The sequence below is a fragment of the Nomascus leucogenys genome, chromosome 10, assembly GCF_006542625.1.
Source record: "Nomascus leucogenys isolate Asia chromosome 10, Asia_NLE_v1, whole genome shotgun sequence".
In the NCBI taxonomy this organism is placed as follows: domain Eukaryota; kingdom Metazoa; phylum Chordata; class Mammalia; order Primates; family Hylobatidae; genus Nomascus; species Nomascus leucogenys.
In genome coordinates, this window is record NC_044390.1 from 62,359,835 (window position 1) to 62,374,484 (window position 14,650).

The 14,650-nt window shown below is 49.6% G+C and overlaps 2 protein-coding genes across 2 annotated transcripts in view; both read right to left on the reverse strand.

Moving 5' to 3' along the window:
• PLA2G4C (phospholipase A2 group IVC) overlaps positions 1-11,986 on the reverse strand; it is a 65,695-nt gene extending 53,709 nt beyond the window's left edge. Inside the window, exons 1-6 of the mRNA XM_030821780.1 lie at positions 11,948-11,986; positions 10,476-10,714; positions 7,235-7,274; positions 6,102-6,182; positions 5,379-5,515; positions 385-574 (exon numbers count right to left, since the gene is read on the reverse strand). Of these exons, the coding sequence (XP_030677640.1) occupies positions 385-574; positions 5,379-5,515; positions 6,102-6,182; positions 7,235-7,274; positions 10,476-10,714; positions 11,948-11,986 (726 nt within the window). The remainder of the gene's footprint in view (positions 1-384; positions 575-5,378; positions 5,516-6,101; positions 6,183-7,234; positions 7,275-10,475; positions 10,715-11,947) is intronic.
• A 2,142-nt stretch (positions 11,987-14,128) lies between these two features.
• Positions 14,129-14,650, reverse strand: part of LIG1 (DNA ligase 1) — a 57,283-nt gene continuing 56,761 nt past the window's right edge. The window contains exon 29 of the transcript XR_004032022.1: positions 14,129-14,508. The gene's annotated coding sequence lies outside the window, so the exon portion shown is untranslated. The remainder of the gene's footprint in view (positions 14,509-14,650) is intronic.

Consider the following 14,650-nt stretch of genomic DNA (forward strand, 5'->3'; position numbering starts at 1 on the left):
ATAAAAATAGTGAATTCAAGACATCAAATGGCCAAGGAGAGATGGACAGGAAGGTTGTCTTGGGTCTGACACTTTCCCTATTTCTGCCTTATTCCATCATAAGTCCTGATTGTTCTTCTTGCCCTGGATGTCTGTGTATCTTTCTAGTAAATCATATCACTTTATTTTTCGCATAAACGAATCAGAGTCAATTTCTGTCACTTGCAACCACAGTAATCCTGATATACTTTAGTTTTGAGGCATCAACCGAAGTGCCCATATTTTGATGCCTCGAAAGTCCTGACGGACTTAAAAGGTGGTGCTGGTCAGGATCTTTGGTAACCCCACACCCTGAGACCCCTTGTTCCTACCCCCACCCCAGGACCCCAGCTGGGAATGACTTACTTCTCTGGTTTGCTTGGAGATAACCATGTAGGCCCAGAAGTCGGTCAGAGAGTAATTCTCAGACCTCGCTGCTTGGATGGTTTTCTGTAGGCTCTTAGCTAAGTCCCACTCCTGTCGGGTAAATCGACGTTTCAGGTCAGCCTCGAGAGCTTCTATGTCACCATCATTGGTGTAGAGAGAAGATATTGCCCTGGAGGACAGAGGAAGAGAGTGAGTTGGGCATTTTAAGTGTGGACGATGAAGACTGGGGAAGGATGTGTGCAAGGAGGTCCTTCACAGGAACACCTGCCTCGTGGAGAGGGAGACACACAGAGGAAATGGAAAATTTACATTAAATAAATATAACTACAGAACAATCAAGTTCAAAGGAGGACTCAAAATCATCTGGGACAATCCTTCCATTTCATTAGCAAGAAAATGAGAGCATGATGGGAGAAAGGCCTCATCAAATGTTTGTTGCAGCCAGCACTTAATAAAGGTTTATATGTGACAGCAACAAACTGTCTTATAGTCCTTTATACCTATTAACTCACATAATCCTAGAAAATCAATTAATGGGGCCAGGTGTGGTGGTTCATGCCTGTAATCCCAGCACTACGGGAGGACAAGGCAGGAGGACTGCCTGAGAGACCAGCCTGGCCAACATGGTGAAACCCCATCTCCACTAAAAATACAAAAAAATTAGCCAGGTGTGGTGGCATGCGTGGTGGTGGGCACCTCTAGTGCCAGATACTCAGGAAACCCCGTCTCTACTAACAACACAAAAATTAGCCAGCATGGTGGCACACGCCTGTGGTCCCGGCTGCTCGGGAGGCTGAAGCAGAGGAGTTGCTTGAACCCAGGAGGCAGAGGTTGCAGTGAGTTGAGATTGTGCCACTGCACTCCAGCCTGGGCGACAGAGTGTGACTCCATCTAAAAAAAAAAAAAAAAAAAGCCAAGCGCAGTGGCTCACACCTGTGATCCCCAGCACTTTGGGAGGCCGAGGTCTGCGGATCACAAGGTTAGGAGATTGAGACCATCCTAGCTAACACGGTGAAACCCCGTCTCTACTAAAAATACAAAAAATTAGCCAGGCATGGTTGCAGTCCCAGCTACTATAGTCCCAGCTACTCGGGAGGCTGAGGCAGGAGAATGGCGCGAGCCCAGGAGGCAGAGCTTGCAGTGAGCCGAGATCGCGCCACTGCACTCCAGCCTGGGCAACAGAGCGAGACTCTGTCTCAAAAAAAAAAAAAAAAAAAAAAAGACTTGACATTCATTTGCTCACTCAATAAATATATATGTATATATATATATTTTTTTTAAATTTTTAAAGAAAAGAGGTTTATTTAGCTCACAGTTCTGCAGGCTGTACAAGAAGCATGGTGCAAAAAGCTTCTACTCATGGCAGAAGGCAAGAAAGCTGGTGTGTCACATGGAGTCTATATATATATATATATTTTTTTTTTTTTTTTTGAGACAGGTCTTGCTCTGTTGCCCAGGCTGGAGTGCAGTGGCATGATCTTGGCTCACTGCAGCCTCAAACCCCAGGATCAAATGATCCTCCCACCTCAGCCTCCCGAGTAGCTGGGACCACTACTCACCAGGTGCATCACCATGCCCTGCTCATTTTTACATTTATTTTCCTTAAAGACAAAGTCTCACTACGTTGCCCAGGCTGGTCTCAAACTCGTGGCCTCAAGCAATCCTCGCACCTCAGCTTCCCAAAATGCTGGGATTATAGGTGTGAGCCACGATGCCTGGGCTCAATAAACATTTTTTATGTTCTTAATGCTGCTTATCGGGTGCTATCTACCCTCACACTGTCCAATGTATTAAACACACATCATAGCTCTTGAGCCCTTGAAGTGTGGCTAGCATGATTTTAAATTTTTATTTCATTTTAATTAGCTTAAATTTAAACACTGGTACTCCATTCAGTTATTGGGAAACTGAAGTATGTTTAGAACAAGCTGGGTATGAAAAGTTCTTTCCTTTAATATCTTTTTTTTTTTTTTGAGATGGAGTTTCACTCTTATTACCCAGGCTAGAATACAGTGGTTTGATCTCGGCTCACTGCAACCTCTGCCTCCCGGGTTCAAGTGATTCTCCTGCCTCAGCCTCCCAAGTAGCTGGGATTACAGGTGCATGCCACCACACCCAGCTAATTTTTGTATTTTTAATAGAGACAGGTTTCACCATGTTGGCCAGGCTGGTCTCAAACTCCTGAACTCAGGTGATCCACCTGCCTCGGCCTCTCAAAGTGCTGGGATTACAGGTATGAGCCACTGCCCTGGGCCTCCTTTAACATCTAATGAGACTTCTGCATCCAACTTGGAATGCACTCAGCATAAAATGCCCAGCAGCTTTCAAAGACAGTCTGACAAAAGGAATATCAAATATCTCATTAACAATTTTTTTCTTAATGATGTGTCAAAATGCTAATCTTTTGGATATATTGGGTTAAAGAAAATGGATCATTCATTTCACTGTTTCTTTTTACCTTCTTGAAGAGGTTACTAGAAAATTTAAAATGGGCTGGACATGGTGGCTTACACCTGTAATTCTAGCCCTTTGGGAGGCCAGGGCAGGCAGATCACCTGAGGTCAGGAGTTAGAGACCAGCTTGGCCAACATGGTGAAACTCCATCTCTACTAAAAATACAAAAATTAGCTGGGTGTGGTGGCAAGTGCCTATAATCCGAGCTAATTGGGAGGCTGAGGCAGGAGAACCACTTGAACCCAGGAGGTGGAGGTTGCAATGAGCCAAGATCGCGCCACTGCACTCCAGCCTGGGCGACAAGAGCGAGGCTGTGTCTCCAAAAGAAAAAAAGAACAGAAAAGAAGAAAGAGAGAGAGAGAGAGAGAAAGAGAGAAAGAGAGAAAGAAAGAAAAAGAAAGAAAGAAAGAAAAAGAAAAAAAGAAAGAAAGAAAGAAAGAAAGAAAGAAAGAAAGAAAGAAAGAAAGAAAGAAAGAAAATTTAAAATGATAGAATAGATGTGGCTCATGGTATATAGTTCTACTGGACAGCTCAGGTTGGGATGCTTTGCATATGTTTCATCATTTAATTCTCAAACAGCCCTGTGAGATCAGCACAGTATGTTGCTGTCACATGTAAACCTTCAATAAGTGCTGGCTGCAAAAAACATTTGACTCTGATGAGGCCTTTCTCCCATCATGCTCTCATTTTCCTGCCTGTGAAATGGAAGGATTGTCCCAGATGATTTTGAGTCCTCCTTTGAACTTGATTGTTCTGCAGTTATATTTATTTAATGTAAATTTTCCGTTTCCTCTGTGGGTCGCCCTCTCCATGAGGCAGGTGTTCCTGTGAAGGACCTCCTTGCACACATCCTTCCCGAGTCTTCATCATCCACACTTACAATGCTCAACAGTGGAGGTAACCAAGGCACAAAGAAGTATGTCTGGGCTCATAACAGCCCATGAAGGACAGCTCCAGGAACTAAACCAAAGCTGTTGGAATATAAGGCTTTTGTTGTTGTTGTTTGTAGAGATGGGGTCTCCCTATGTTGCCCAGGCTGGTCTTGAACTCCTCCTGGGCTCAAGAGATCCTCCCACCTCGACCTCCCAAAGTACTGGGATTACAGGTGTGAGTCCCTTTGTCCAGCCAGGCCTGCCTTTATAACCACAGCAGCCTTGCAAAGAGTGCAGAAGAAATCACGTGGTTCCTATCTCAACAGCTCCCCCTGGAGTTCTGCAACGTGCAGTACGGCTAAACCCCCAAGCAATGTCACTCAACATGTTAGATGAGCCTTGGAGGAATAGAGGGGTCCTAGGTGTGACTCTGCAGGACCTTTCCCACTCCCAAGCTCTGCAGCTCTGCTCTTCATGCTGTCGTCTCCATGAACCTCATCCTCCACACCCAGCTTAGAACCCAGCTCCAGATCAAACTTTGAGCACAGAAAGGAAAACAAATCAGGCCAGCCAGGCTCAACATTCGTGCCTCTGCCCTGCCTATCTCACTCGAGCCTCTGCTGCTCTGCCTAGCCTTACCCCCTGCTCTGAAAATGTGCCAAGATCTATTAGTCATGTCTGCCCTGGGCTTGGCAACAAACACGCAGACATGAGTATTTCATACCTGCCATCTGGGGCCTCCTGAATGAGACAGTCCTACACAGATTAATGTAATACTTCATCATAGAGGCTGATAAGTTAAAAGGGCTGTATTCTATCCACCTGCAGTGTGAAAAGTGCACCTGAACATGTAAATCCTCCTTTAATGTCAGAAGGTAGTATTATTATGCTTTGTCCGTGGCTTTGTGTAGTAAAGAAAGATAATTGGTGTTTTCTCCTGCTTCCTGGTGCAGAGTTCCTAAAACCCTTGGAATTTTTTTTTTTGAGACAGGGTCTCTCTGTCACCCAGGCTGGTGTGCAGTGGTGTGACTGTAGTTCAATGCAGCCTCAGACTCCCAGGCTAAAGCAATCCTCCTGCCTCAGCTTCCTGAGTAGCTGGGACCATAGGCATGCACCACCATGCCCGGCTAACTTTTTCACTTTTTGTAGAGACAGGGTCTCGCTATGTTGCCCAGCCTGGGTCTCAAACTCCTGGACTCAAGCGATCTTCCTGCCTCAGCCTCCCAAAGTGCTGGGATTACAGGCGTGAGCCACCACACCTGGCCCATCCTTTGTAATACACCAGTAAATGTAAGCAAAGTGTGTTCCTGAGTTCTGTGAGCTATCCCAGTAAATTATTGAACATGAGGAGGAAGCTGTGGGAAACCCCAAACTATTGCAGTCAGTCAGAAGTACCAGCGGCTAGGTAATTGCAACTCGTGTCTGAAGTGGGAGCAGATTTTTGGGACTGAGCCCCTTTCACCTGTGGAATCTGACGTGAACTCCAGGTAGACAGCGTCAGAATTGCTCAGAATTGTAGGACACCCAGCTAGTACCAGAGAGCTCGAGAAGCAGCGTTGGAAAAAACCACACACATTTGGTGTCAGGAGGAAAAAAAAAATCCCATTTATGTGTCAGAAAGCAATCTGAAACACGAGTGATGCTTACCAAGTGGATCCAGAGACCCCTGCGAGGTATGTGACGGCATCCAACAGGCCCTGTTCTTTCATCTCACTCAGGACTCCAAGGCAGGCAATGTGAGCCCGCAGTCCTCCACCTGAGCACAGCACAGCAACAACTGGGGCCTAGACATTGGGGAGAAAATCAATCAGAGGTTCAGAGCCTGAGGATGGAGGTGGGAACAAGAAGAAGGGTACCTGGGGCTGGGCACCGTGGCTCACGCCTGTAATCCCAGCACATTGGGAGGCTTAGGCAGGTGGATCACTTGAGGTCAGGAGTTCAAGACCAACTTGGCCAACATGGTAAAACCCCATCTCTACTAAAAATATAAAAATTAGCTGGGTGTGGTGGCACACACACCTGTAATCCCAGCTGCTCAGCGGGCTGATGCAGGAGAATAGCTTGAACCTGGGAGGTGGAGGTTGCAGTGAGCCAAGCTCATGCCACTGCACTCCAGCCTGGGTGGCACAGCAAGACCTTGTCTCAAAAAAATAAAAAAAAAGAAGAAGAAGAAGAAAAGAAAAAGAAAGGAGGAGGAGGAGAAGGAGAAGGAGAAGAAGACCTAGGATCTCCCTTAGGCAGGGGCAATGCCTGTCCCATAGCAGTTCATATCCTTCGGTCCAGCTCTCCCTGGCTGAGATGGGCCCTGGACACTGGGCACAGAGGGGGCGATTCTGGGATCTCTGGGGCCACCCTCCTCCCCTCACTTACCTCACTGGCCTCGATCCTTAGCTTCTTCAGAGCTTTCAGCACATGAAATCTTCGTCTCTCCACGGCCGCCTTTTCTTCTTTCTGGAGCCCAGGAATTATGGAAACCTCAGAGCTTCCCAGGAGAAAACACAAAGAAGTCCAGAAAATTCACAGGGAAAAGGGATAAAACACAGAATTTGACCTAGAACTGGGCTGTCCAAGCAGGTAGCCACCAGCCCACGGGTACATGGTTTCCTTTTGGGGTGAGGAAAATATTCTGAAACTAGATAGAGGTGATGGTTGTACAACACTGTGAATGCATTGAATGCCAGTCAATTATTCACTTTTCAAAATGGTTAATTTTGGGGCCAGACGCGGTAGCTCACACCTGTAATCCCAGCACTTTGGGAGGCCGAGGTGGGTGGATCACTTGAGCCCAGGAGTTCAAAACCAGCCAGGCCAACATGGTGACCTACCTACCTACCTACTTTCCTTCCTTCCTTCCTTCCTTCCTTCCTTCCTTCCTTCCTTCTTCCTTCCTTCCTTCCTTCCTTCCTTCCTTCCTTCCTTCCTTCTTTCCTTCCTTCCTTCCTCCCCTCCCTCCCTCTTTCCCTCCCTCCCTCCCTCCTTTCTTTCTCTCTCTCTCTTTTTTGAGAGAGTCTTACTCTGTTGCCCAGGCTGGAGTGCAGTGGCGCAATCTCAGTTCACTGCAACCTCCACCTCGCCGGTTCAACGATAAGACAGGGTCTTGCTCTGTTGCCCACCACCAGTGCAGTGGTGCAATCGTAGCTTACTGCAGCCTTGAACACCGGGACTCAAGTGATCCTCATGTCTCAGCCTCCCAAGTAGCTTGGACTACAGGTGTGTACCACTATGCTTGGCTAATTTTAAAAAATATTTTCTTTTATTGTAGAGATAGGGTTTCACCATGTTGTCCAGGCTAGTCTCGAACTCTGGGGCTCAAGAGATCTTGCCTCGGCCACCAAAAGTGCTGGGATTACAGGCATGGGCCACCACGCCCAGACTTCAGCTCTTTCCATCTATCTCCACCAAGCGAGAGGAACTGTCACAGCCCTCACCTCTTGACACTCACTATGCGTTCCATTACACAAATGCTCTGCTTCCCCACAGTGGTCAGCTCTGAGAGGACTTACCTTTCCATGGTGCACTGTGGTCAGAAAATTCTCAGTCCTCCTGCCAAAGAAATGGCTCTTTTTAGACCTGTGTCCACTGTTGGGCTTAGCAAAGACAGTGGGGGAGGGCTGGGACTGTCACAGGCTCATGGGTTCTTCTTGTCTACTGCCCAGACAAAACCAATGCGAACAGCAGGTGTTGCAGCAAAGAGAGAGAGTTTAATAATCTCAGGGGCGGCCAAGCGAGGAGAATGGGAGAAATATTTCAAGCGTGTCTCTTTGAAAATTTGGAGGCTAGGGTTTTTCCTCTCTCTTTCTCTTTCTCTGTCTCTGCCTCTGTCTCTGTCTCTGTCTGTCTCTCTCTCTCTTTAGATGAAGTTTCCCTCTTGTTGCCCAGGCTGGAGTGCATTGGCACGATCTCGGCTCACTGCATCCTCTGCCTCCCGGGTTCAAGCAATTCCCCTGCCTCAGCCTCCTGAGTAGCTGGGATTACAGGCATGCACCACCATGCCCGGCTAATTTTTGTATTTTTAGTAGAGATGGGGTTTCTCCATGTTGGCCAGGTTGGTCTCGAACTCCTGACCTCAGGTGATTCGCCCGCCTTGGCCTCCCAAAGTGCTGGGATTACAGGCATGAGCCACCATGCCCGGCCTGAGGCTAGGATTTTTTAAGGAAACTTTGGTGGGCAAGGGGCTGGGGGAACTGAAACAATTGATCAGCTATGGATGAAATCACAGGGGTGTCCAAAACTATCTTTGTATAGCTGAGTCAGTTCCTGGGAGTGGGTCTCAGGACCAGGTGGTAGCTCTTGGTCTGCCAAAATGCTCACTCTGAAAGCTACCTCAAAGACAAGTTCTTTTTTTAAAAACAAAAACAAAACAACACATTATTGCCAGGAGCGGTGGCTCACGCCTGTAATCCCAGCACTTTGGGAGGCCGAGGCAGGCAGATCACTTGAGGTCAGGAGTGACCAGAAGAGTGTGAGCCCTCTGTCATGCCCGGACAGGGCCACTAGAGGGCTCCTTGGTCTAGCGGTAACGCCAGCGTCTGGGAAGATGCCTGTTGCCTAGCGGACCTTAGTCTAGCGGTCGCGTCAGTGCCTAGAAAAAGCACCCATTACTTAGCAGACCGGGAAAGGGAGTCTGCCTTTCCCCGGCGGAGTGAGAGAAGACTCTGCTCCACCGCCTCTTGTAGAGGGCCTGACTGATGTCAGCCGCCCACAGCCATCCAGAGGCCTAACCGTCTTCCTGTGATGCTGTGCTTCAGCGGTCACGCTCCTGTTTCACTTTCCTGTTCCACTCTGTACATCTGGCTCCGCCCTCTAGATAGCAGTAGCAGAATTAGTGAAAGTACTAAAATATTAAAGTCTTTGATCTTTCTGAAAAGAGCATAGAAGAAATAATGACATAAGCTGTCCTCTCTCTCTCCGCCTCGGCTACCTAACAGGGAAGGGCCCCCTGTCCAGTGGACACGTGACTCACGTGACCTTATCAATCATTGGAGATGACTCACATTCTTTATTCTGCCCCTTATTATCCAATAAATAACAGCGCAGCCAGGCATTTGGGGCCACTATCGGTCTCCGCGTCTTGGTGGTAGTGGTCCCCCAGGCCCAGCTGTCGTTTCTTCTATATCTTTTGTCTTGTGTCTTTATTTCTACAATCTCTCGTCTCCGCACACGGGGAGAAAGACCCACAGACCCTGTAGGGCTGGTCCCTATAGTGGCGCAATCATAGCTCACTGCAGCCTCCAACTCTTGGGCTCAAGCAATCCTCCTGCCTTGGCCTCCTGAGTAGCTGGGACTAGAGGCATGCGCCACCATGTCTGGCAAAGTTTTAATTTTTTTGTAGAGATTGAGGTCTCACTATGTTGCCCAGGCTGGTCTCATTCTCTTGGGCTCATGCAATCCTCCTGCCTCAGCCTCCCAAGAAGTGGGGATTACAGGTATTAGCTAACACACCCCACTAAAAAGATGAGTTCTGTATGTTTCACAATAGTGACATTATTTATAGCAGTAGCTGGGGAAGTTATAAATCATGTGACCCCTGGTTACATGACTCTGGAGCACATATAGAAGAGGAAGCTAAGGGATGGCAGGTCATTGCTCAACCTGTTAGGTAACTAGAGCACCCTAATGGCGCTGGTTCCGGGTTCTTCTTCCTCAATGCAAGCCCGCCAAACGAAAAACCAATCAGAGAGAGGTGTTTTTCCGCCTCGCTCTAAGCCCCACCCCAACCAATCACAAACATCCACGCAGCCCTCCTGGGCATAAAAGAAGCAAACCCCCCACCGCGCTCTCTCTCTCTCTCTGTCTCCTGCCCAGCCCAGCCTGCTGCCTCCAATAAAGATCTCTTGGCCGAGCCGGTGTGCCGTGGTCTTAAGTCTGAGTGTCACTCTTTCACAACCCACGACTGTTCTTTAGCAAAGTTCCAGCACCTTCATGATTCTAACCTTGTCTTATGAATGTAGCTTCAGGCCAGGCACAGTGGCTCATGGCTGTGCTACCGCGCCTGGCCTGATTGGTTTTATAAGGAGAGATTAGGGACTCTGCTAGAGGCTTCAGGAGAAACCAACCCTGCCAACACCTTGATCTTGGACTTCTAGCTTCCAGAAGTGTTAGAAAATAAATTCCTGGCCGGGCGCGGTGGCTCATGCCTGTAATCCCAGCACTTTGGAAGGCCGAGTGGGGCGGATCACGAGGTCAGGAGTTTGAGACCAGCCTGGCCAACATGGTGAAACCCCATCTCTACTAAAAATACAAAAATTAGCCGGGTGTGGTGGTGGGCGGCTGTAATCCCAGCTACTCGGGAGGTTGAGGCAGGAGAATCGCTTGAACCCGGGAGGCGGAGCTTGCAGTGAGCCGAGATCGCGTCACTGCACTCCAGCCTGGGGGACAGAGCGAGATTCTGTCTCAAAAAAAAAAAGAAAAGAAAAGAAAATTAAAAAGAAAAAGAAATCCTGTTATTTAATTGCACCCAATCCCTGGTACTTCGTCATGGCCGCCCCAGCGGGATGAAACAACTCTCCCTTCCCCCACGGCTTGCCTGAGCCTGGGTCTGAGGCGTGTGCGCACGCGCGGTGGCGCTGGTGCGCGGGAATCCGCTGCGCGGGAATCCGCTGCGCGGGAATCCGCTGCGCGGGAATCCGCTGCGCGGGAATCCGCTGCGCGGGAATCCGCTGCGCGGGAATCCGCTGCGCGGGAATCCGCTGCGCGGGAATCCGCTGCGCGGGAATCCGCTGCGCGGGAATCCGCCTGGAATACCTGCGCTTAGCGATGTAGTCCCTGGACAGATCCTTCAGCCGGGATCTCCGTGGGTGAAGACTGCGGTGATCCTCGGTGCCAAAGCTTCTGTGGTCCTCCTGCTTTCCTTTTCGCCCTGTGGGAGGAGGTCGCGGGCTGGAGGTGTTTCCTCCTGGTCCTGAGCAGGGCCAACCTGGAGGTAAAATGGCCCCTGCGCTTTTATACAGCCCTCTTCGGCGTGTGGGCCTTGCTCGCTTGCTCTAGCTTTTTCAGCTGTTCCGCAGCTCACCCGGAGCTATTTTCATCCGTAGGATCACGTGGAGGGCTGGGACTTTCCAGGCTTCCTTAATGAGGTCACCCTTCTGTCATTAGGCAACCGAGACCAGTATTCAAAAAAAGAATGTCGTCGTTATCTAACTATATTGGAGATAAGTATTCCTCAAAACAGATTAGCTAATCTTCCTATGCAACTGGCTAATAACCATCATGTATAATATCATACTCAAATACCCAGAAAAAGAAATATTGAGGCCAGGCGTGGTGGCTCACGCCTGTAATCCTAGCACTTTGGGAGGCCGAGGCAGGCGGATCATGTGAAGTCAGGAGTTCGAGACCAGCCTGGCCAACATGGTGAAACCCCTTCTCTACTAAAAATACAAAAATTAGCTTGGCATGGTGGCGTGTGCCTGTAATCCCAGCTACTACTCGGGAGGCTGAGGCAGGTGCTTCAACCCGGGAGGTGGAGGTTGCAGTGAGCCAGATCCTTAGGGCCAACTCTGGTTCATTTAATGTCCATTTTTAGGAAATCTGTGAGCTCCATTCACAGCGAAGGTTTGAAGCCCAGAAGTGGCCTCCCAACAGGGTACCACATTTCCCAGCACCTTTGCAGCTAGGTGTGGCCATGTGAGTGAGTTCTGTGGTCATGTGACCGAGTTCCAGTCAGTGCAATGGAGCATCTGTGGCGAGCGCTGCTTCCAAGAGTGGCTCCTAGAAACCTCCCATACTACCCTCCTGCCTACTCTTCCTGAAGCCCAGCACTGTGTCATCCCGACTTGATGGATTTTGAATTTTTACTTTTTTTTTGAGACGGAGTCTTGCTCTGTCGCCCAGGCTGGAGTGCAGTGGTGCGATCTCAGCTCACTGCAACCTCCGCCTCCTAGGTTCAAGTGATTCTCCTACCTCAGCCTCCCAAGTAGCTGGGAATATAGGCACCTGCCACCATGCCCGGCTAATTTTGTATTTTTAGTAGAGACGGGGTTTCACCATGTTGGCCAGGCTGGCTCGAACTGCTGAACTCAAGTGATCCACCTGCCTCCGCTTCCCAAAGTGCTGGGATTACAGGCACAAGCCTCCGCACCCGGCCTGAATTCTTAGTTTTTAAAAATAGAGATGAGGCCGTAATCCTAGCACTTTGGGAGGCCAAAGCAGGAGTATCATCAATTTTAGAACAGGATTTCACCAGGGGGAAGATGGTCTCCCCTGCTCCCCCTAACGCCAGGCTCATCTCTGTCAGTGCCCACAACACCAGCCATCGCAGGATCTTTTCACTCCTAGACCTGACCATGCCACTGCCCCGCCTGCGGGATAAGGTTCCACACCTCACAGGAGCCCAGGAGGCTCTCCATAGTAAGTAGTTACAGATCCAGCCAAGGAGCTGACGGCATGGACCAAAACCTGGCCCCCCACTTCCTAGACAGTGGACCTAGGGAAGGTAGCTTACATCCCTGCGCCCCTCAGTGTCCTCACCTGTTAAATGGGGAGAATAAAAGTACCTACCTGGTGGAGCCATCATGAGGGTCACTGAGGAGTGAGGATGACTCTGACTAGCTCCAGCAGAGGGACAAGGCGGCCGTGTGTAGCAGATGTGTTCCTGGGGCCCTGCACTGGTGCAGGGAGGAAGAGCCAAGCCCAAGGGAACCATGGTCTCCAGAGCCAGACAGTGATGTGGGGATCCCCTGACGTACAATATTTAAATACGTTTTTTTTTTTTTTTGCCTTAAACATTTTATTTGAAATTGAAACACAAATGCACACTAATTTGCCAGTTCTTTAAGGGAGAGCTGTATCAGGAACTCTTAGCCATGAGAAACAAAAGTCATTTTTTATTTATTTTTTGAAACGGAGTTTTGCTCTTGTTGCCCAGGCTGGAGTGCAATGGCTTGATCTCGGCTCACTGCAACCTCTGCCTTCCGGGTTCAAGCGATTCTCCTGCCTCAGCCTCCTGAGTAGCTGGGATTACAGGCATGTGCCACCATGCCTGGCTAATTTTGTATTTTTAGTAGAGACAGGGTTTCTCCATGTTGGTCAGGCTGGTCTTGAACTCCCGACCTCAGGTGATCTGCCCACCTCGGCCTCCCAAAGTGCTGGGATTACAGGCATGAGCCACTGCACCCGGCCGAAAGTGATGTTTTAGAGTGTCATAATCACCCTGGAACTTATTCTTCCTCCATTCCCATGAGCAAAAGCCCACGTTAGGCAGCTGCTGCCCCTGCTTCGCTGTCTTAGGGTCGTCAGGGCTAGTTTGTTACTCTCCTTTCTTTTTCCTCATCATTACAAGGTGGTGACTTGGCTCCAGCCATCATCTCTAGTCAAGGCAGGAGGAGGGGAAGAGCTGCCACAACCAGGGCTGTCCTTTTTGTTCAGGAAAGATGTTTCTCCAGAAGCCCCCAGCAGCCCCTGTGCTTATGTCCCCTGGGTCTGCCCACACGGGGCCACAGGGCCACTGCTAGCTCCAAGGAGAATAGGAAGGCAATGTTGTATTCTTGGGCTATGACAAATAGAAACAAAATGCCCAGGAGATTGCGTGCGCAAGAGACCGTGATGGAGACACAGAAGAGAGACAGGGAGGGTGAGAGTCACAGTGACAGTCAGCAAAGTGAGCCTGGCACAGACTAGCATGGCAGGGAGCAAGGCCTCGCAGATACAGAGAAGGAAGGGGAGAGAGGACGGGCGGAAGACGAGGGCAGAGGAACCTGATGAAAGAGAAGGGAAGAAGGGAGGGCAGATGTAAGAGGCAGAAACAGTGTGAGGGGAAGGGGATGGCTAGGAGCCCTCTGTCCCTCCTGCGGGAGTATCAGGACATCCTGACACTCTCATGTCCAGAAGCTCGTGTTCCACGCTGGGCCCCGAGGTCAGAGGCCTCCTGCTCTAGAAGACCCAAGCCTGGGCCCCACCCCGAGTGCAGCTGTTTTCCCCAACCCAGCCCCGTGGTACCCAGGGCTGGGTGGGTGTCCCAGGCATCCTGCTTGCCTTATCTGACCATTTCCCGATGGTTTTCCTCTAATGTGTCATCCCATGTGGGGTGGCTGGAATAATAACAGCCCCCATAGATATCCAGGTCTTAATCGCTGAAACGTTTGATGTGATCTATTTTTTTTTTTTGAGATGGAGTCTCGCTGTTGCCCAGGCTGGAATGCAGTGGCATGATCTCAGGTCACTGCAACCTCTGTCTCCCAGATTCAAGTGATCCTCCTGCCTCAGCCCCACTAGTAGCTGGGATTACAGGCATGCCCCACCACGCCTGGCTAATTTTTGTATTTTTAGTAGAGACGGGGTTTTGCCATGTTGGCCAGGCTGGTCTCGAACTCCTGACCTCAGGTGATCCACCTGCCTCAGCCTTCCAAAGTGCTGGGATTACAGGCGTGAGCCACCGCGCCCAGCCCTTTTACATTTTTATTAATAAAATTAGAGGAGATGAAGTCTGGCTGTGTTGAGCAAGCTAGTCTTGAACTCCTGGCTTCAAGTGATCCTCCCACCTCAGCCTCCCCAAGTCCTCCCCAAGGCGTGAGCCACTGTGCCCGGCCTCTGTGAATGTGCGATCTTATGTGACTAAAGAGACTTTGGGATTGAGTTAGGATCCTGAAATGAGATTATCCTGGATCATCCAGGGGGCCCTAAATGTAACCACTTGAGTGCTTAGAAGAGAGGAACAGAGATCTGATGGAGGAGAGGATGTGACCTGATGACCTCAGGAGAGAGATTTGCAGGCGCGATGCTGCTGGCTTTGAGGACGGAAGAAGAAGCATGAGCCTAGGAACCAGGTGGCCTCTGGAAGCTGGAAAAAGGACACAGTTTCTCTCCTGGAGCTCCCAGAAGGAACCGGCCCTGCCACCACTCTGATGTTAGCCCAGTAAAACTGATTTTGAACTTCTGACCTCCGAAACTGTAAGAGAAGCCATCTGTGTTATTTTAAGACA